Source organism: Ursus arctos, unplaced genomic scaffold, assembly GCF_023065955.2.
Source record: "Ursus arctos isolate Adak ecotype North America unplaced genomic scaffold, UrsArc2.0 scaffold_3, whole genome shotgun sequence".
NCBI classification, from domain to species: Eukaryota; Metazoa; Chordata; class Mammalia; order Carnivora; family Ursidae; genus Ursus; species Ursus arctos.
In genome coordinates this window covers 44984138-45006576 of record NW_026622985.1, presented here as the reverse complement: position 1 = coordinate 45006576, position 22439 = coordinate 44984138, and the positions used below count along the sequence as shown (strand labels likewise).

The 22439-nt window shown below is 34.6% G+C and overlaps 1 protein-coding gene across 17 annotated transcripts in view; it reads left to right on the top strand.

Annotated features, from left to right (window-relative positions):
- AGMO (alkylglycerol monooxygenase) overlaps positions 1-22439 on the top strand; it is a 366688-nt gene that overhangs the window by 232030 nt on the left and 112219 nt on the right. For 4 of the 17 annotated variants that reach the window (XM_057304530.1, XM_057304524.1, XM_057304532.1 and 1 more), the window contains one exon: positions 87-9557. The exons of 11 other annotated variants lie outside the window; for them this stretch is intronic. In XM_057304530.1, the coding sequence (XP_057160513.1) occupies positions 87-227 (141 nt within the window). In that variant the 3' untranslated portion in view covers positions 228-9557. Of the gene's footprint in view, positions 1-86; positions 9558-11751; positions 12802-22439 lie in introns of those variants that run through there. 2 more of the 17 variants (XM_057304528.1, XM_057304531.1) reach the window with 2 other exon arrangements.

Below are 22439 nucleotides of genomic sequence, written 5' to 3'. Positions count from 1 at the left end.
ATTCTTCTATAAATGAGTGATAATTTTTTCTTGTCACCAGTCCATAAATTCCTCGATCATAAATATATGTCTTGTTTTATTTTTAGTCTTCTGATCTAAAGCTCAGGGCTGAGACTCTATTGACTATAGTGGGCTGCATCCCCTCCACCAAACTCAACAGGAAAAGACTTTCATGGGCTGTGAATCTCCCTTATGCCCTCCATCAAATAGAGGTGGGTTCGAATTAGAAAGTTATCCCTTCTTATCCCATGATCACTCTGTTTCCCTTTCTGTAAAACTGAGGGAGGGGAATCTCACTGGTTTGAGAAGATAAAATATGAAAAGGAACAAAACAAAACATATTTTATATAGATACCAATAAATGGCAGCTATAGTGTCAATTGATATTAACTATGTAAAAATGGCACCTGCTAGTCGCTAGGTTATTGCTCTTGGATAGTACAGAAAAATTCAAGTTGGTCTTCTCTCATTTTCATTTCAGAAACAAATGTTTTCCCATCAAGCAAGTATTCACTATTTACCTGGCCCTGGGTGGCACAAGAATAAAAAATGTCTCATGTTCTTCAGAGCTTCTAATTTGATTGTGGAGGCTCTCACTCTGTACTACTCAACTTGAGTTAGAGGTCCTCATCACTGAAATTTTTAATAATGATTTTTATCAGCAATGATTTAATTCATTGAAAAAAAATACTTAATGGGCCTACCCATGTGGCAGGAATTGTCTCAGGTTCTAAGACATATCAATAGCAATACACACAAAAATCAGAGCCCTTGGAGGGCTTACATGCTAGTAAAGAAAGATCAACTATGGAAATAAGTTAATAGAATAGATAATATGTTACATGGTGATAAGTCAGATATGAGCAATAGCAAAGTAAGGCAGTTTGAGAGGCAGTTGGGCATGGGAGCGGAAGGATTGCAAAGAATGTATGTGTTCTCTGCGAACTCCCAGCAAACACCTAAAGGAACAGGCCGCACTGTTACTCTACAGAACAGGAGTCCAGAAAGGTGGAAAGGATGGTTCCAAGCCCTGCTATGGGGGATGATTGGTGTGTTTAAGGAAGAGCTGGAAGATCAATGGAAAGAAAGGGTTGATGGAAGGGGAGAGGAGTGGGAGATACACCAAAATGGGAACAGACTCTGGGGAGACTTGTAGGCTAGTGTAACAAAAACATGGGAATTTTTGGGCTGAGCAGTAATGTGGTTTGACTTAGCCTTCAAAAGACACTCTAAAACTTACTTTTAAAGGAATACTGATTGATTACTCTGAAATAAAAATATAATGACTTTTCTTCACCTAAAACCCTCAATGGCTGCTTCTAAGCATCAGAGTATGATAAGATCCTTTATGATAAGCTTCCCCAGCCCAGCTTTTTCTTTCAATTATCTTAGTACCTTCCTCTCTGAAGAAGTGAATTTTTCATGGTTTACTCCAGCCTGGGAAGAGTACCTATGAGAAGAATCTCCTTTCTTTGCTCTCAATCACAATCCTCCTTTCTTAATTTGCCTGAATTTTTAATAGCTTAAGGAATCACCATATCATGGTCTCATGGAAGCCTCTTCTCTCTCCTTCTCACTTCCAAATTTATACACCCCAGAGGAAGATAAACTTCCCATAGTATCCTATTGTAATTTGTATTTCTTATATTGATGTGCCACAATTGTCTATTTTCTCATATTTTTTCTCATTAAACTCCTAAGTTTCATAACTAGCTTGCATTTATAGATATGTATCTTCCCAAGCTCAGTAGCTGATAAATTGTTGGTGCTAAACACATGATTTTTGCACATGAGGAAGCAAGTGAAGCTTCAGGGAGATCTCTCAGGCTCAGTCCAGTTACTTCCACCCTTCTTCCTTTTCTTTCTGGTATCCAGGTGCAAGTTCTGTTTTTGGTAGTTGATATAGTCTTCCTATCCCTAGGTGTTTTGCCTCCGCCAACACTGGTTTCTCCTTCTTCACTGAACCTTAGCCTCATGCTTTCTCAATCTTTAGCTATCTTTCTAGTAATTGCAAATATGAATCAGAAAAGATCAAAATGAAGATATAGAGGAGCTTTGTCAGAAAAGTCAGAAAATGTTTCTTTCATAAATAATAAGTTGAGACAACAGAGCTGAGTTGCAACACATATTCGAAGCAGTTAACTAGAACAACTCTTAAGCTAAGAGGCTCATAACACAACATGGAATTCAAATCTCTGTCTTGGCAAAATCACAAATGCTATGTGTTTTGATTTTTCAGGATATATCAAAAAGAATTGAAATAATTTACATTGGGACTACAAATGTCAAAATTCCGTTTTTTGAAAGGTTGTAAACTGTTCAGCAGTTTACAAAATTTCTCCCGTGTTGGTCCTGGGACTATGTTTTTTTAAATCTTTTCCAAGATAATACTTGGAAATCTGACCAATTTAATTATTGAAGGCAGAATGTACCAAGTCTGTCTTCTTTCTCCTCATGCCTTTTCCACATAGGAACCCTTCCTCTATTAGTACCCTACTTCCCAGAGGCCTAAAGATGAAGCTCACAACAAAATGAATGGTATCTGTTTGTCCAAAGTGGGCTATTTGTCATTTATGAACTTGTTTTCCATCCCATATGGATGATCAGAGAGTTTTGCCATTTCCTCACAAGAGAGAAAGCCACTTCTTTAAATGCAGTCATTGTTGCCACATATAAGAGATACATATGATCAAGATCAGGGTTGAATGTTTCATATGATCAATGGGTTCAGAAAAAAATAAGAAAAATGAAACTAGAATATTAAGAGCATTGTTAATAATTCCGAGGAAGCCTTTGCAAGATAGAATGTTGAGAGGCAGGCATGAAACTAGAGAGGTAGGTCTATGTGCTTTGCATGTTAGAGAATCTGTATTGAAAAAAAAAAAAAAAAAGACCAAAAGAAAAAAGAAAAAAAAAAAAAAACTTAAGAGAAGCAATATCTACTTTTAATTAATTTTCATTTCACCAAGAGACTACAGTCTAAAAAACACCTTTGGTCTCCCCATTCCTCCTTCAGATTATACTACTCCTATAGGAGATTCTAAATAATCAAATATAGCCACATGTAAACATAGTGAGGATTTTGCCATATAGATGCCTGGGCTCCATCTAGTGGCAAAAGGTAACCGTAGATTTTTATCATTTTCCCGAACAGCTTTTTTTTTTTTTTCTTTCTTTCTTTTTTTTCAAATTTATCTAATAGAGCTTTCACCTTGAGGACATAATGAATTAAGTTCCATATTCTTCCTAAGAAACAGTAATATCCAAGGTTAACAACTTGTGCCCACTATTTTAGTTTGTACTACTCCTAATGAGAATATTTTGTTGTCATTGCTTCCTAAAATTTGTCCTAAATAGTTACTGCAGTGAATACTCATTTATATAGGTTTTTATTCTTTTAGTTTCTTTGTGTCATTAAACAGGACAGATACAAATTGTACATCAACCAAGCTGTCATAAATTATCTTACAGTTCAAATGTTGTATGAAACAATGATACAATTTAAGAAAAAAATACTAATGACAAAATGAAACAAAGAGAGGGCTAAAGAAAGTTGGAATTGGATAAAAAAGGTGATATGGACAGCTGAAGTGAGGTGTGAGATGGTAAAGAACATTAGTATATTTTCAATTCAAGCATTTTACTTTTACATGGTATTTCTTTTAATATTTTAGATTTTTTTCAGTTATAACAGTTAGTTTTCCCTTAAATATATTTTAAAGGTCTGATATATTATTAAAGTATTGCCATTTGCCTGTATGTACACCTGTGACTGTGTGCATGTACACATGTGTGTATGTGGATGGAATGTTTTATTCATACTTAGATCAGTTCAGATGTGAATTTTGTGAGGGAAGGTAGTTTAAAAAGCAATTATAAGCCAAAGAAACTCTCACAATTATAAGCTTCTTGCAGTACATTTTAATCTGAAAGGCCATGGAGTCTTTGTATTTGTGAGGATATATTAGGTATAACGGATATAATCAACTCACTTCTATCTTCCCCATAAAAGTAACACTGACAATTTAAAATGCATTTTAGTTTGATATAAAATTTTTTTTATTAAAGACTTTATATTTTAAGAGCAGTTTTATGTTCACAGTAAGATTGAGAAGAATGACAGAGATTTCCCATATACCTTGTGCCTTCACACATGCATAAGCTTATTATCAACATTTCCTACCAGAGTGGTGCATTTGTTACAGTTGATGAACCCACATTGACATAGTCCATAGTTTAAGTTAGAGTTCACTGTTGTACATACTGTAAGTGTAGACAAATATGTAATGACTTCCACCTATCATTATAGTGTCATAACAGAGTATTTTCACTGCCCTAAAAATCCTCTGTGTTTCCTTTATTATCTCTGCCCCCCAACTCCTGGAAACCATGAATCTTTTTACTGTCTCCATAATTATTCCTTTTCCTGATGTGTCTTCCTCCTAGTGTGTGTCTTATCCTCTCATTCCCTTGACATTGTCTTTCACGGGGAAGGCTGTTGATCATAGCCAAGAAGAGTTACTATTTCAGGGTGATAAGCAAAATTATTTGGTAGAAGTATTGGCCTAAAGTCTTATTTTACTGCATTTATATTATAATCCATTGTTTTGGCAGTGTATGTAGTATATACAGTAGTTATGTATACAAAATACAAAATGTTGAATACAAAAATAGAACTGTAAAGAAAGCAACACTTTGGAAAATAAAAATGTCTGCGGCAACCTTCAGTTTCACAGTTGCTCAGTCTGGGGTGGTAGCAGGAAGTACTTACCTTGAGGCCCTTATCTGTGGTTAAATGAATGTAAAGCAAAGAAACACATATTTGGCAGCATCTCATGTGTGTTTTGATAATATCACCATTTTAAAATAGGTGTAAAATCATTATAGTATCTAGTTCAATATCCTAGGGCTGTTTCCTTGTTGCACACTGCAAGGCTACTCTGAAGCCCAGATTCTGGTAGCACGCTTTTCCATCACACAGCTTTTGTTCTGGCAAAAGTCCTAAACTCCAAGCTCAAGAGAGCTCTGAATGGTCGGTGACTCTCCAAGTTATTTTGTATCTAATATTATATGAGATTGCGACTGTTTCAGTATCCTACCTGGGTATTTCAGCAGTTTGCTATAGCATGGAATTAGAGATACATGGGTTGTTTAAAGAAACAAACTATAAAGAACAACAAATGTCATAAAGCAAAACTCAACAGGTCAATATAATTTCAACATCTCTCCTACCATCTCCATATTAAATATTTATATTGTACATGCTATATTTCTCTTCTCAGGTTTTCTCTTATCCCCCTTGAAAGGAAGGCAATGGATTTCTCCCATCCTAGTTATTTTTTCCTTACCTGCATCTTTAATTCACATCAAAAAATTAAAAGACAAAAAAATACATATACACAAACAAAGACTTGAATGATCTGAATTAATTTGTCTTTGACAATTGGAGCATTTTCTTAGGGTAAATTGCATATATCTATTTGTAGAGATGACTTAATAAATTTATCTTCCTCTTAATCTATATTATAATAAGATTATTCTGTGCTTCATAAATTTATTGTTATGTTTTTATATTAAAAATTAAAACATTCTTATTACTCTAAAGACTGCTCTATTATTTAAGTATTAGGTATGCCTAATTTCTGCCCTTCAGTCACTCAAGATCTTCATAGTTATGTATATATGACCTACTTTTCTTACTACAGAAAAACTATATATATATTTAAATCAGAACTTATCAGTCTTGGTAACTTGTGCTTTTATTCTTTTTACTCCTTAATGGTTCATTCCCTTCCTAATTGTTATGGCATATATTTGCCAGTTTTCCATCAAGATACATGAAGTGTATTTGATTTTCCAGGGAATGTCTGATAATGACATGTAATTTGGTATTTCATTTTTCTTATTATTCATATGCTTTTATCTAACAAGGAAGTAAAGATTACTGGGTTAATTAGAATCTTTTTTTCGGGGGCACCTGGCTGGCTCAGTCAGTGGAGCATGCAACTGTTGATCTTGGGGTTGTGAGTTTGAGCCCTACATTGGATGTAGAAACTGATTAAAAATAAAATCTTTAAAAAAATAGAATCTTTTTTAAAAAGCCTAATCTCTTTTGCTTATTGTTTGTTAATTTGTTTCTATTTTCAGTGACTTTTTAATTCTAGAAAATATACCTTTAGGCAAAAATACATATTAAATAGACCCCTAATTGTGTCCTGTTCTAGCCCAAGATTTTGAAGATTAAAGTAGAGAAAAATAGCTAGTTTACCAATGCATGGAGATTGAAAACCAATCTATCCATATTTTTGGAATCTCCTTGACTTCAAGTTACAGGAAAAAAACAAAAACAAAAACAAAAAAACTATTGAAACAAGATCTCAATACTCTTTTGTCTTTCTTTTTTCTATCAACATTGAAAGCTGATTTTTATTGGGTAGATGTTGTCTTCTAAATGTAGTGGTGATATATGACTTTTAGAAATGTGTCAATCTTCATTATTAAATAAAACTTTCAACAAATTATCCACGAATATGAACTGTAGAGATGAGAATCCTTTCTTTTTCTCTTCCCACTGCTTTCTGAACACACCCCCCTCAGAAAGCTCCCAAGAGCTCCAATCTTATAATTAGTTAATTTTGGACATATCTGTTCTTGTTTGGAGGTGATGATGTATTTATAAACATATGCCACCAACAGATCCTTGCTATTGCTTTGTATAAGAATATATCCTACTTGGAAAACTTTAGTGCCAGATGTGTTTGGAATTTGGTATATGTTAGAGTTTTAAAAAGGTGCGTATACCATGTATTATGGAACACCCCTAAGGGGTGTTCTGTGGCAGCCTGCTTAGTCCAACATTCTATATTTTTTGTAGCAGATTTGATAACAAAAAAAAAAAATATTGTAGGGGCGCCTGGGTGGCACAGCGGTTAAGCGTCTGCCTTTGGCATGGGCGTGATCCCGGCGTTCCAGAATCGAGCCCCACATCAGGCTCCTCCGCTATGAGCCTGCTTCTTCCTCTCCCACTCCCCCTGCTTGTGTTCCCTCTCTCGCTGGCTGTCTCTTTCTCTGTCAAATAAATAAATAAAAAATCTTTAAAAAAATATTGTAGTAAACTCACCAAAAATTGTTAAAATGAAGAATAGAAATAGTCTTTTGTCAATTCCAGTTAGGTTCTATGGCCAGATAAAATAAGAAAAATACACACACACAACAGTTGTATTTCAGAGCTTTTGAATTTCACAATGTTATTTTTTTTTAAAAAAGCTACAAAATTGTACCAAGAATCCTCTGAGAGGTGTCTCCATCTCTCTCTCTGTCTCCATCTGTGTCTCTTTCTGTCCTTTGCCAGGACAGGGGCTTGAATGAAATGAGTGAATTTGCAATAAGAGAGTGTCCTAGCAGAGCTATTTCAGATAATTTGACATAATACTTACTTCACATTTAAATATATAAGTCATACAACATTTATACCTTAATTATTTTTAAATACTAAAAATCCTAACTATATAACCCACATGCAACATCTGTTTGACAACTATGTTCAATACTGTAGTTTCCATAACATGTTTTCCCTAATTGAAGAAAATAAAAGGGGAGATTTGTTGTTTTGTTTTGTTTTTCTTATTTGGAGTTTGTTTTTCAAGCTCATTTATATCTGTACATTTGATAGGACATATATAACACTCTGTGACATCTATAATCTCCTTTTTTAATGGCAGTTCATTTTCCAGTAAAGACAGAAAACAAGAACATGAGCTACTTTGAAAAATCTCACCATTTAAGAAATAAATTATCTCTTAGTTTATGTTTAAAGCACATTTTAAAATATTTTCCAATTAAGAAAATGCAACGTGAGCTTTTGAAGGCATCAAAAGAGAGTTGAAAGACTTAAAGTTCTTTTTTTTTTTCTCTTTATAAACTTAAGCATAATTAACTTAGAATATTTTGGAGCAAAATCTCTAATTAGTTACGGAACTAGTATGAGATGCCTTGGTTAAGAAACAAATACTAGAATTTCTATGTAAAGAAGGGACTATATGGCTTCTCTCGGGCCATGTGGAAGAGTGTGTCTGACTTTTTGCAGTTCCACTAGTATGCATCTAGTTTTAGATTTCTTTTTAGTTATTTTGCTTAGGATTCTTTGGGTTTCTTAAAATTGAGAATTGATGTCTTTTATCAGTTTTGGAAGTTCTTTACCTTTAATCTCTTCAAATACTGCTTCTACCTCATTTTCCCTGCCTTCTCATTCTGAAACTCTAGTTAAACTTATTTAAACACTTTACTATTGTATTCTTTTGCACTCCCTTTTGTTCCATCCTCCCACTTTCTCTCCTGCTCACTACCTCTTGGTTTTTGTTATGAATTTTTTTTTCGTTCTGGATGATTATTATTTTTTAGGTCTTTATTCTACTTTACCTGCTTTTGTTTCATGTATGTCTAATTTCCTCCAACACAACACCACTGAATTTTTTATTTTAGTTCTATTTTTCAGTTTATAATATCTACATAGTTATTTCTCAAATATTTTCTGTAACTTTACTATTTTCTGCCCCAGACTACAGCTTGTCATATATCTCCTTTCAAATATTGAGGGTATATACTTATAATCTATGTCAAATAATTCTGATACCTTTGAGTAACAGTGAGTCTGTTCTGTTGTCTATCATGTCTCTTGCTTCTCACTGATGGAATCTTCTCTCCTTATGTTTCTGGTGATCTTTGTGTGATGGATATTAAGTTTAAGGTTTAATTTACAGAAATTAGTTTTGTGTCCTAGGAAAATGTCATTTTCCACCAAAGAGAATTTTCAATTACCATCAGCACATCTAATCATCCAGACAAACTGAATTCAACCTTGAGGCCTGAGATTTTTGCATAACTAACTCAAAATCAAGCTTCAGGGGATACAAGGTGTGATTTACTTGGTTTTCACCTCAGTCCTAGAAGATATCCCTTTGGGGCCACAGTCCAAATTCAAGGTTGACTCACCAGGGTCACTATTTTGGAAGATTGCAGATTTTGATTTTTTACCTCTAGCCTCCTCTACTTGTTACATTTTGTGAGAGCAGAAGAGGTCTGCATGTTAGATGTACTTCTCTGGATTTCTGTTCTCTCACATTTCTTGCATTAAGTCAACACTGGCATTCACTGATTTCCCTAAAACATATTTTTAAATTATTTTGTCTCACTTTTTTAGTAGCTTTTGTCAAGGGGTTGATTTCCAAGATTGCCATTCCTCGAAGAGGAAGTCGCCTGGTAATGTATCACCAATTAACTTTGTGAAGAATGGAAATGAGTAAGAGGAAGTTAGAGAAGAACGGGCTAGCAGAGAAAAGGAAAATGAAGGAAAAGACCCCTGGAAATATCAGTCACAGAAGTAGGGTCAAAGGGATCATGGGAGCCAAAGGGTGATAGAGTTTTCAGGAGAGATAATGAATAACATAATCACCAAATAGGTTGAGGGTTGAGAAGAAGGTAATTGAATTTGGTAATTAGGAAGGCATTAGAGAATTCAATGTGGGCTCCTTCAAGAACTCTGGTTTTAGATTTTCAAAGTATTAGGTAAAAAACATACTTGTCAACTTCTCTCAGAAGTCAAGTAAAGGCACAAAAAGAAAAAGGGTTTCAAGATAATGTAATTCTAGTCCATGTATTTAAAATATTTTAATTAGGGGCGCCTGGGTGGCACAGCGGTTAAGCGTCTGCCTTCGGCTCAGCACGTGATCCCGGCGTTCTGGGATCGAGCCCCACATCAGGCTTCTCCGCTATGAGCCTGCTTCTTCCTCTCCCACTCCCCCTGCTTGTGTTCCCTCTCTCGCTGGCTGTCTCTATCTCTGTCAAATAAATAAATAAATAAAAATCTTTTAAAAAAATAAATAAATAAAATATTTTAATTAAATCATACCATGATTCAATTGTGATTAAATTTCTTTTTGAACAGAACCGGCAGACAATGCTTATCAGACCAATCCTAAAATTAATGCAGCAAGAACTATATAAGAGAAATTTCTGTTAAGTTTAGAAGAATGATACTATTAGACATTTCATAATTTTGTAATATTTAATTTCCAAGAACTCAAAGTTCATCTTTTGATACTGGTTTGTGAATTCATCTGGGGCAATTGTATCACCTTATTTGATTGAACAAGTAGATTAGAATTTCAAGAACAGCAAGGTACTTTTTATCTTAAACTGACCCATTTTAAAATAATACCATTTTGAGAGAGACACTAAATTCAAGTCTTTGTCTTTTATCAGTGGAAACTTGATCACAATGTGTGATAATAAGACTCATATAAGGAACAATTTTAAGACTTTATAATCTTTTTTTATCAAAGAATAGAAACTCTTCTGAATCTCTTCCAGTGGAAATTATTCAATGGTGCTGTCCATTAAATATAACTATTGTCTTATTGGGTGGCAAATTCTCTTCTACTCTTGCTATACCAGATACTCATATCAAATCATTTCTGACCTTATGTTTGGAAATTAATGAACAAGTGAAAGTCTTCTGGGGTATTTTATTTTACTATTGGTAGCTTACAAAGAATGTGTTCATGTTCACTCCAGTCAAGTTCATGAGAGGATTTAACAGGTGTTTAAAATGGTAAGAAAGTTTAGGCCAACCAATAGTTTAGGAAAGTTCTCTTATTACAAGATGATATTGTACCCAATAATTTGAGTGGAATTTGAACCTCTTTGCCTATCCCCACTCTGATTTAATAAAGAAAACTGGATTACTCTGTTATGATTTATTCTGGTCTACATTTATTTTTATGTCCCCAAACTAAATATAAGTATCTGGTTTCATCTAGACATCTGTCAATGGTCAGGTTATGGATGGTTAAATAAGCTTTTACAGTGTCTTGGGATTATGACATTGACTACTTTTCAGGGTCATAAATTCATACCTTATATATGTTGAATACAGTGCAAATCTACAATTCAGATTTAAAATAATCTTAAAACAAAAGACAAGATTAATATCGATTCCCACTATATTGGAATATTTCTCTGATTCGTGTGCAAAAATGACACAGAATTTAATGAATGAAAGTCAGAGTTACTATTTTAAGAGTCAGCATCACAAGGAAAATTCACTTGACCATTCAGGGGAAAGCAGAGATGTAAACTGGAAGTCCTTATTAAAGTACTTACAGTTTAATAACAATGCCACATGTAGACATGCTTGATTATTTCATTCTCCCTATGTCCATCCTGCCAGTTATAGAGAGCAACAGCTAAACATTCTCATTATATGAAGACAATTTGGTTTTATTGCCATGAAATTGGAGTGCCATTGGCAGACAGTGAGTTATGCTATATACATGCTGCCTAAAAATAATTAAATAATTTAAGTGATATATAATCAATAAACCTGTAAAGTAAGCTGATTTATTTAGTTACAGAAATCTACTTTGAGAATGTTTTTTCATGAAGTTTCTTTTGCTAATAATTGCTAACATGTTGAGAGTATATATGCATATTAGCCTATTAAAGACTTCAATGTGTCTTATAGCAGGAAAAAAAGTCTATTTTATTGAGATCCCTTTTGCCCAAGTATCTGACAAAACTTTTTGTTCTTTTATTATTTTGGTTGGGAAAGGCAGTCTCATGTGCAGTTTTTAGACCTCCATTTAGTCACAAGAATAGATCTTAGGCCTCAAATACTTCTCTCCAAGAGATAAGGAATACACATAGACTATACCAGGCTTATCCTTGAGCAGGAAATGTCTTTCTGTGTTTCAGACTCAACGAGTGCTCCTTTATTTTGCTTAAGCAAGTATGTCAGTGTCTTGCAAGCACACCTTCAGCTGTCAGTATTTCAGACTCCACGGAGGAGGAGGAGAGGTCCTTTTGCTGAAGCATAACGGGGTGTGCTATGCCAGTTGCCGTGCTTCAGCTGCCACGGGTACCCACCAGCCATGGGGGAGTTGGTGTACACTATTGGACTTGATCTCACTGTCTGGCCTCTTTGTGAGTAGAAGTGTTGTTCCAACCAGTGCTTGACTGTGTTGTGTTTTCCTTGGCAACTCCTATGCCAAGATGCAATGGGCAGAAGTGTTTGGACCTCTGTTCTTGATGGCTAGCGTTGGGATGATCTTTGTGATTCCTCCCCTGGCATGAGCAACCAATGCATGGTGTTCTACTCAGAGATATTACTCCTAATGATGCCTCTCAAAATGAATGCTTCTTAGAACATAATTCAGAAATTATTTTTCTAGATAATTGAAATTATGAACATCAGAGAGGTCTTGTGGCATTTGACATTTACTAAACTGTTTAGGTATTGTGAAGTTGACCTATAATTAAGAAAGTTATGAAAAGTGGTATGATAGTCTTTCTTTTACTCTGAGGTTAAAGACATTGTTCATTATGGTCCTCTTAATGAAAGAGATTTTTTTCTCTGAGCTCAGTAACAGGTATAGTTACAGAAAATTGATGGAATCACTTATCTCTTTTTTTAAAGTGTTCATTTAAATTCTGTTAGTTAATATACAGTGTAATATTAGTTTTAGGGGTACAATGTAGTGATTCAGCACTTCCATATATCACCTGGTGCTCATCACAACAAGTGCACTCCTTAATCCCCATCACCTATTTAACCCATCCCCCCAAAAATTCCCCTCTGGTAACCATCAGTTTGTTCTCTAGTTAAGAGTATGTTTCTCTCTCTTTTTTCCCCTTCACTTTGTTTCTTAAATTCCGCATATGAGTGAGATCATATAGTATTTGTCTTTCTCTAGCTGACTTATTTCGCTTAGCCTAATACTCTCTAATTCCATCCTTTCATTGCAAATGGCAAGATTTCATTCTTTTTGATGGCTAAATAATATTCTATGTGAGATATATCTATCTATCTATCTATCTATCTATCTATCTATCTCACATATTCTTTTTTTTTTTTTAAGATTTTATTTATTTATTCGACAGAGATAGAGACAGCCAGCGAGAGAGGGAACACAAGCAGGGGGAGTGGGAGAGGAAGAAGCAGGCTCATAGCGGAGGAGCCTGATGTGGGGCTCAATCCCATAATGCTGGGATCACGCCCTGAGCCGAAGGCAGACGCCCAACCGCTGTGCCACCCAGGTGCCCCTATCTCACATATTCTTTATCCATTCATCAATTGATGGACGCTTGGGCTACTTCCATAATTTGGCTATTGTAAATAATGCTGCTGTGAACATCAGAGAACATGTATTTCTTTGAATTAGTGTTTTTGTATTCTTAGAATACATAATTTTGTCTTTTTGTATTCTTAGAACAGGTATTTAGGTCAATAGGTAATGTCTATAGGTAAATACTTGATGCCTATTAATTTTGTAACTAGATCCTATTTTTCTGTGTTGATTGCTAAATAGATCAGAGTCAAATATGTAGCAAATATCTGCAGATGTTTTACTTTTCTTTTCATTTTTACTTCAGTTATACTTTAAAAGTTTTGCTGCGTGTGTAAGTTGTCTATTGATGCCATAACAAATTAACACAAATTTAGTGACTTAAAACAACACAAAAATTTACTGTCTCCTAGCTCTGTATGTCATAGGTCTGGATTGGCTCAGCTGGTTTCTCTGCTCCAAGTTTCACAAGGGCAAAACCAAGAGGTCCATCTGCTGGGTTCTTATCAGGATGCTCTAGAAAATATGTCCTCCAAGCTCATTCAGGTTGTTAGCAAAATTCAGAGCCTTGTGGTTGTAGTACTGATGTTCCCATTTCTTTGCCGGCTGTCGGCTAGGGACTGCTGTCTTTGCTGAGAGCCCTCACTTCAGTTCCTGTATTATGACGCTACATCTGAGAGCTAGCAATGATGTATCAAATCCTTCTGATGCTTGGAATCTGACTCCCCTTCTGCCACAGTTTTTTTCTCCTCTTTTTTCCTCTAGCCAGAGAAATTTCACTGCTTTTCAGTGCTCAAGTGATTAGATTGGATCCACTGGAATAATTCAGGATTGATCTTCCTCTCTTAAAGTTTATAACCATAATTATATCTGCAGAGTCCCTTTTGCCATGTAAGGTAATGTCCTCACAGGTCCCAGGGATTAGGACAGGGACATCTTTAGGGGGTCATTATTTGATCTACTATACTATACTTTATAAATTTTTGTATATTGCTTTTTGATATAAATAAAATTTAAGAATAAACTAAGAAAAAATAAATTCAATTATTTTCCAATCAACTAAAAAAAAACCCCTCAGATTAATTTAAATATGAGGAGAATCTCATCAAATTTTTGAAGGCTAAAATATGATTGAAAATACAATGTAGTTGCTTTCATTTTTTAATTGTAGAGTTAAAGTATATAAAATCAACATTTACAAACTTCAATCATATATATTTGCCAGGTTTTTTGCTATTTTCCTAAGTTACTGAACAAAATAAATGTCTGACTATGATTTATATTGTTATATTACTACAACATTATTCTGTTTCTCCTTAACTCTGTCCTTTGTGTTTGAGTTCATGAACCATTTGCTTTATTTCATCTCATTTTGTAATACCAGAACCATAAATTCTTTCACTCTCCAAAACACAGGTGCATCTGCTAGTAAAAATTACCCATCCTTTTCAGGAAGCGTAGCTGTAAAGATACGGGGTTTTAGGCTTTTTTTTTTTTTTTTTTTTTTTTTGACAAAAGTAAGGCAAATCTGGGCCTAACTGCTTACTAGTTTTAGGATACATGAATACTGTGTAAACTTATTGTTCCCTTTTCTCACTTATAAATGAGTTTAATAGTTGTTACCTAACAGGACTGAGTAGTAACTGTAAATTGTTTAGCACTATGCCTGGAATATGGTTACTAGAAAGTCAATGAGAGAGGGTTTAGTTAGTTAGTTTGTTTGTTTAAGATCATCATTATGGGGGTCAGTGAGAAATATGCCTCTATTGCCATGAAAGAAGGGAAGTCATAGAAGGGTTTTCTCTGTCCACCAAAGATTTGTTTTTCTTTTAGCCGTATTAAATATTGATCTAGTTATGTTACATATTGAATGTTCATATAGACATTGCCACATATTTACAGTCTCCTCTGTATTCTTTCTGTGTCTCTGAACTTCTCTCTCAGATCACATTTCTTCGGGTGAGTTCATTGTTTGGAATTCCCTTCATTGAATTGTTGGCTGGCAGTGGATTCTCAAACTTTCTGTTTATTTGAAAATGTATTTGTTTCATAACTCCATTCTTGAAAGATTGCAGCCCACCCCTGGTATAAAATTCTAGGTTGGCAATTATTTTCTTTCAACATGCTAAAGATGTATTTGATCACCCCATGACTTCTGTAACTATTCTTGGGAGGTCAGTTGTCATCCCAACTGTCAGTTATTTGAAGGGAACCTGCCTTTTATCCTTCCCCTGCTTTAGCAACTTTAAACATTTTCCTTTGTATCTAGTGTTTTATAGTTTAATATGATATATGTAGGCTTGGCTTTCCTTTTATTTATTATGCTTGGAATTCATGTGGCTTCTTGAAGCTATGAAACAGTGTTTTACATCAGTCCTGGAAAATCCCCAAACTTTCACCTATCAAATATTGCCTCAATCCAATACTCCCTTCCTTTCTTTTTGCTACTATATCTTCTATGTCTCTTAAGTTCTCTCTCTCTCTTTTATAAACTTTTCATCTATATTTTTATTCCTGGTGCTACATTTGGATGACATTTCCTTAACATTTGACAGATTCTTTCTTTACATGTATCTAATTTGATATTATAATCTGATATTAAACGCATCCATTTAGTTAAAAAATTTTTTTTCTTTGGGGCACCTGGGTGGCTCAGTCATTAAGTGTCTGCCTTCGGCTCAGGGCGTGATCCCGGTGTTATGGGATCGAACCCCGCATCAGGCTCTTCCACTGTGAGCCTGCTTCTTCCTCTCCCACTCCCCCTGCTTGTGTTCCCTCTCTCTCTGGCTGTCTCTCTGTCAAATAAATAAATAAAATCTTAAAAAAAATTTTCTTTATTGTATTTTTTTTATTTACCATAAGCTCATTTAAAAAATGTATTACTTTTTAATTTCTTACTTCCTGCAAATATTTTTAAATTTCTTTTATTTCTTTAAACATGGTAAAAGGAGTTATTTTAGAATATATGTCTGATAATGTCAACAGATGTCTTTCAACTTTCTACTGTTTGTGTTTGTTGTTACTCAGGATGCTTTGTTTTCTTGTGAAGTTGATTACTTTTCATTATATGTTGGTCACTGCCTTTAAACAATTATGTTTAGTGATTCATTAAGGCCTAAGATGAGGGTGATTTTCTCCAGAGAAAATTTGTATTTGCTTTAGCCAGACAGCCAGAGGTTCTACCAGATAAGCTATTTGGTCCACCTAAGATGTGTAAACTTGGCTGTACCTCTGAGGAAGTGTTGGCTTGTGATTGCAACTTCTTGGAGACATTTTTCTCCCATCTCTGCTCAGGGTCTATATAACTTTTTCTGTAGTAGCTTCATGTTAGAAAGGTAGGTGGGGTCATTAAGGATTCCAGATTCATGTGGGAAGGGCTTTCTGTTAGATTGCCCAGTTTGCATGGTTCCTGAGTTTTTATTTATTTTCTCCTTTACCCAGGTGATGATGCCAAAACCTAAATTATGTTTGATAGAGCACAAATGTCCTCAACCCAAAACTAGTTCTCACACTCCATGAATTCCTGTTTTTACTTCAATTTTTGTCTCTGTGGTCCTCTTGTTAGCTCTTCAATTCTTTAATATATATACTTTTTTATATATTTATGTTTTTAATATATAGTTACATATTTTGGATATAAATATATGTATTTATACATTAAATAAAATACATTTATATAATTACAAATATATAACACATATGTAAGTATATATATATTAAAAATATATATAAACATTGTTGTTTTAAGTAGCTGGGTCTTTTAACCCTATGTGGTAGGCAGAATAATGGCCCACTAACTATGTTTATGTTCTAATTCCCAGAACTATGAATGTGTTATGTTACATGGCAAGGAGAATTAAGGTTGCAGATGGAGTTAAGTTTGCTAATTCATCTGCCTTGAGAAGGAGAGATTACCCTGAGTTGTCTGGGTGGGCCCAGTGTAATCACAGTGTTGTTAGAAGTAAAAGAGGAAGGCAGGAGAGTCAGAGTGAGGTGATGTGAGAAGCATGCAACTAGTTATTACTGGCTTTGAAGATGGAAGAGGGCCTTGAGCCAAAGAATGTGGGCAGCTTCTAGAAGCTGGAAAAAGCGAGGAAACGGATTCTCCCTTAGAGCCTCCAGAAAGGAAGGAAGCCCTGCCAACATACTTGATTTTGGAACAGTAAGACTCATTTTAGACCTCTGACCTCCAGAACTGTAAAATAATTAATTTGTGTTATTTTAAGCCACTAGATTTGTAGTAATTTATAACAACAGCAATAGGATAATAATATACTCTGTCTTATTAGAAATAGAAGCTCCCATTGCTTTATAAAGAGTGTAGTTAAATATTAAAGATCTAAAAATGACAATTGTACTGTCCCCATATTTCCGGCTACTTTATACTTAATATCCCTTAAAACATTATAATAGGGAAGTAACATGATACTAAGGAAAGTAAGGATATTTTTGTCTGGTCTAATTTGTTTTAGTGTTAGTGATTGATGTTACTACTTTAAATCCAGATTGATTTGAAACTAATAGACAGACTATTCCAAATAGTTACCAAATATGCTTATTTCTGGCAAAGTAATAGAAACTGAAATTTTAACTAGGTCTCTTCCTCCAAAGTTATAGTTAAGAATTAAATGGAAAATTTTGCTAAAAATATTATCTCAATGTTTTTAACAAACAAAAACCTAAATAACCACAGCTTTGATCATTTACTACACGTGACTTTTTTTTTTGAGAGCTTTTACATTTGTTTAAATAACATTACTGAGTCAAATTATTCTTTAAATTAAAACCAAACTTGATCTATTTAAAGTGTGCCAAGTTACTCAGCCTTATTGCTATGTGTTTGCTCATAGCAGCTGCTAATCCTAAAAGGACTGGCACGGACCATGTGAGGAGCTTGGGGATAAGATCCCATGACAAACCACGATGAGCAAAGATTTCCTTCCAGACATCATATGATATGTATTTTCCATCATAAAATGTATATGAAGGAATATAGATATATATAGTGTTAATTCAGAACCCTAAAAACTTGAGATTGGAAGAATTTGACCTGATCCTGGAGCCAATATACTTTCCAATGGGTAACAATGTTTATTGAATAGAGGGAGCAATGTTTATTAAATAGAATGATCATTGATTGAGGGACCTTAGGCAGGTCAAGTAGTCCTTTTTGGCTTTATTCATATTATCTCTAAAATAATAAGGAATAAATGTAATAATAACCAAGGTTTGTCTCTCTCTAACATTTTAACTATTTTACAGAGAATGTACACACACACCTATACAAACATATATATGCACACGTTATTATTATATTTTATATAATATCCTAATAAATAAGGACCCTCCTCTAGCATTCCGAATATGTCTTTTAAGGTAAAATTCAATAAAAACACTGAGTTACAGTGGCTAGATTAGATCTTACATTGGAAGGAGATGGAAAAAGGTCCATGTCACTGAGCCTAGGGCAGTGAATTTCAAAGTTGCCCTAGTTCCCTCTGACCCATAAAATTTGTTTTATAACTCTTGATAGAGTTGAAGATCATCACTATTACAGAGAGATGTTAACAAAGTATAAAGTATTTCCCCTTTGCTGATCGTCTTTTATTGGTACCTACTCAAAAATTTGGAGATGTCCTCCTATGGAAAAAATGTTGGCCCTATTCATCTTCTCTGTCTGTAAAACAGCTCAGCAAGGATAATGATGATTCTTCATAATGTGTGCCTGTAGTTGCAATTAATATGTTTCCCCAAAGGATTTTGAGCAGGGCTTGTCTTTCCATAATATACCATGTCTTTTTTATACTGAGCATTTGATAAATAACTGCTTGAAGGGGCTATTACTGATGGACTATTATTGCTTGATGTGGCTGTTGGAGCAAGTGATTTTAGCCCAATTTCTGAGGTAATGGAATGCATACTAAAGCTGCTTAACATTAAGAAGTAGTAAGCTTTTAAGTTATGAATTTAAACTAGATCACTCTGTTTGACCAACTGCAAAAAAAAATGATTTTGAAATCAAACTTAAACTGGATCGAATATCAATTTTACCACACACTAAAGAACACTGGATAAATTACTCAAATATTGTGAAAGTTTGTGTCTTTATCCACAAAATGAAAACATTGCCTGCTTCCATAAGTTATGTGAAATCCTTTGTAAACTCTAAAGCATATCATGTGAGTTATTGTTGTCTCATTATATGTTATAATAGTATGATTATCAGCAAATACAGGAATGTCAAAGGGCTTTGCTTAGCAGAGAAGTGTTTGTATGATTTTATTTATTGAGCATCTTGACCTGTAATTCAGGAAGCTCTGATCAAAATTAAAGGCATAAACTTTGTCCCTAAAAAGCTTACAGCAAACTGATACATGCCAGTGAGGCAACAGTTACTGTGCACAGTAAAAGACTCTATGATATTGGTAGATATTAAGTGGATGTTCCAGGAGTATAGTAGAAGGGATATCCAACCCTCACTGGTAATTCAGAAAGGGCTTCTCAAATGAGGTAAACTTGATCAAAGGTGTAGAGAAGAAAAATGAGAGTAAATTAAGCAGAAGAGGGGGTGCCTGGGTGGCTCAGTTGGTTAAGTGACTGACTCTTGATTTCAACTTAGACCTGATCTCAGGGCCGTGAGATCAAGCCATGTGTGGGGCTCCATGCTCAGTAGGGAGTCTGCTTAAGATTCTCTCTCTGTCCCTCTGCTCCTCCCTGCCCCCCGCCGTGCTCTCTCTCTCTTTCTCTCTCAAATAATCAATCAATTAATAAACAAATAAATCTTAAAAAATAAGCAGAAGGGGGAAGGACACATTTTTAAGGGGGAACATGTGCAAAGTTATGGCAAGTTTTCTGTACTCAGAGTAACAAATGGTTTGGAGTGGCGGATGCATGCATGGAGAGTGGAAGGGAAATGATAAGTAAGGGACATACATGCAGAAGAAACAATTTATTCTGCTCTCTAGTGATGAGAAGAACTGAAAATCTTTAAATAGAGAAGTGACATGAATATATTTATTGTTTTGGAAGATTTTTCTCACAGATTGTGGATGGAGAGCTGGAGGGAAGCACTGACAAACAGGGCAAGAAAAACTGGAGGCAAGGGACATAGTGGAGAAATCCTAGGTTTTTAGAAAGTAGCAATCACATTAAGTTAGACTGAAGCATTAGGCACTGGACATGAATGGGATCGACTTAAAGATTTAAGAGATAATTATTTATTGACTGGTCAGAGGTGGAGGCTAAGGAGGGAAGAATTGTGCATAATCTCCTAAACTTCTGGACCAGTAAACTCCGACTCTCATTGAGCAAGGGACCTGGGAAAAAACAGAAATTTGAAGGGAGAGAGTTTATTTGTTGGCATGTTTATGCCAAGGTAGGACCTGTGAGATACCTGAATCTCAGTTGCAAGTCTGAAATTCAGGAAAATTAATCAGGACTGGAGGTGTAGATTGGGTGTCAGTTTGAAGGTGGTAATTAAATCACCTGCATAGAAGCCATCACCTTGTAAAATGCTTTATTCTTCCTCACTTTGATGCAATTACCTGATTAATTATAATATCTCCTTCCTGTAGGCTTCATAAGAAGTAGTCTGGTATACATTAGTGATACATCTCAAAACATCCACATTTGTTTTAAAAGAAGAAATTAAAGAGTCATATTGTGTTAGATTTTACACTGATCTGTCCATAAGAAAAAAAGTTCTATGTCAGCCACTCCCACTGTCACTTTTACTTATTCATGTAAGATTTATTTATTTGAGGGAGAGAGAAAAAGTGCACAGGCGAGTGGTGGTAGGGGCAGAGGGAGAGAATCCTCAAGCAGACTCCCTGCTAAGCACAGAGCTCCATGCAGGGCTTGATCCCATGACCCATGAGACCAGGACCTGAGTTGAAACCAAGAGTCAGACATGCACCCGACTGAGCCACCAAGGCACCCCTGCCACTATCACTTTTAAATTATACTTACAAGTAAAGGTGTATGCCTGTTTTAACTCTTCCCCATGTGATAAAATGGGTTATTCAAAGTGTTTCCAAATAAATGGGGTTGGCTTGAAGACAAGTCATGTCAAACAAGAATTCACACATTTTAGGGTCCCAAAGCAATCCATCATGATGAAATATAAATTATGTCTTTATCTTGTGAAACAAGATTGTTAGAGCTAGGTTACTACACTAGACCTTAAGATAGTATAATATATGAATCTCATCATCCCCGGTAGATTTGTCTTACTAGTGATGGAAGGATTGTACGATTACACATCAAAAATTATTATTTTTTTCCTTTTGGAATCCCTTTGTCGTTGCTTCATGTTTGAGTAACTTTAAATGTAGATGTCTATGGCTTTTCAATATCAAAACTCCCCCAAATTGAATGTGCTCTGATGACTTTTCTTTCTTAAGATTAATAACTATTTTGTGTAAAGAAAGATTTCATTATTTTTGTTATGATGATTATATTTTAATACTCTTTATATACCAGAGGGATAAGTTAAGTTTCTCCACTAGCCCTTTCCAATGTGACATACTTAGCATGATAAAGTAGAAATTTTAGTTTTGGGGGCATATTGTTCAGCCTACAAGAATTAATACAATCTAAAATAATTGGTGAAAATTTAAATTGTGCTAATTCTAAACATTCAAATCTAACCATTTGAAGTGTTAACAATCCTTAAAAATGTCATAAATCATTTTAACTTTTTAGCAAGGTGACAAAAATTACTATATTTTGTAAAGCTTTTTTTACACAGTCATATTCTGTTATAAGTAAATTTGGGCTCCAGGCCAAGGAGAACTTTGGAGAACTTTTAAGTTTGAGAGACTGTCTCACAGCTGGAAAGCTCCCCTAAGTGGATTGATCGCAGAAGAATATGTTTTCCATTATCAAGCTCTCTACCAAACTATTTCTTGTAGCTTGAAAATAATAAAGATTTTGTAAGCCCCGAGAGGTCTTTTTTGATCTATGAATGAAGTTACCCTGGATTCATATAACTAAAATCTGACTTCCTTTCAGCCATTGAAATTCAAAACCCTTCCATTTATTAGAATGGAATAAGAAAAGTCTTCCAAAATGTCAAAACTTAGTATTTTAATGAAGTCAGTGTCAGTGCATATCAAAAGTTTTTATTCCATTTAAGGTGAGTACAATATGATGTGAAAGGGAATGTAAAATGAGTATGGGAAGTAGGTTAATGAAAACAGAATATTAGATGATGAATTCAGGTAGCCTTCAAACTATTTTTCACAGTATTTTTATTATTTTTTTATTTTTTAAAAAGATTTCTTTATTTTAGAGAGAGAGAGCACGTGCACGAGTGGG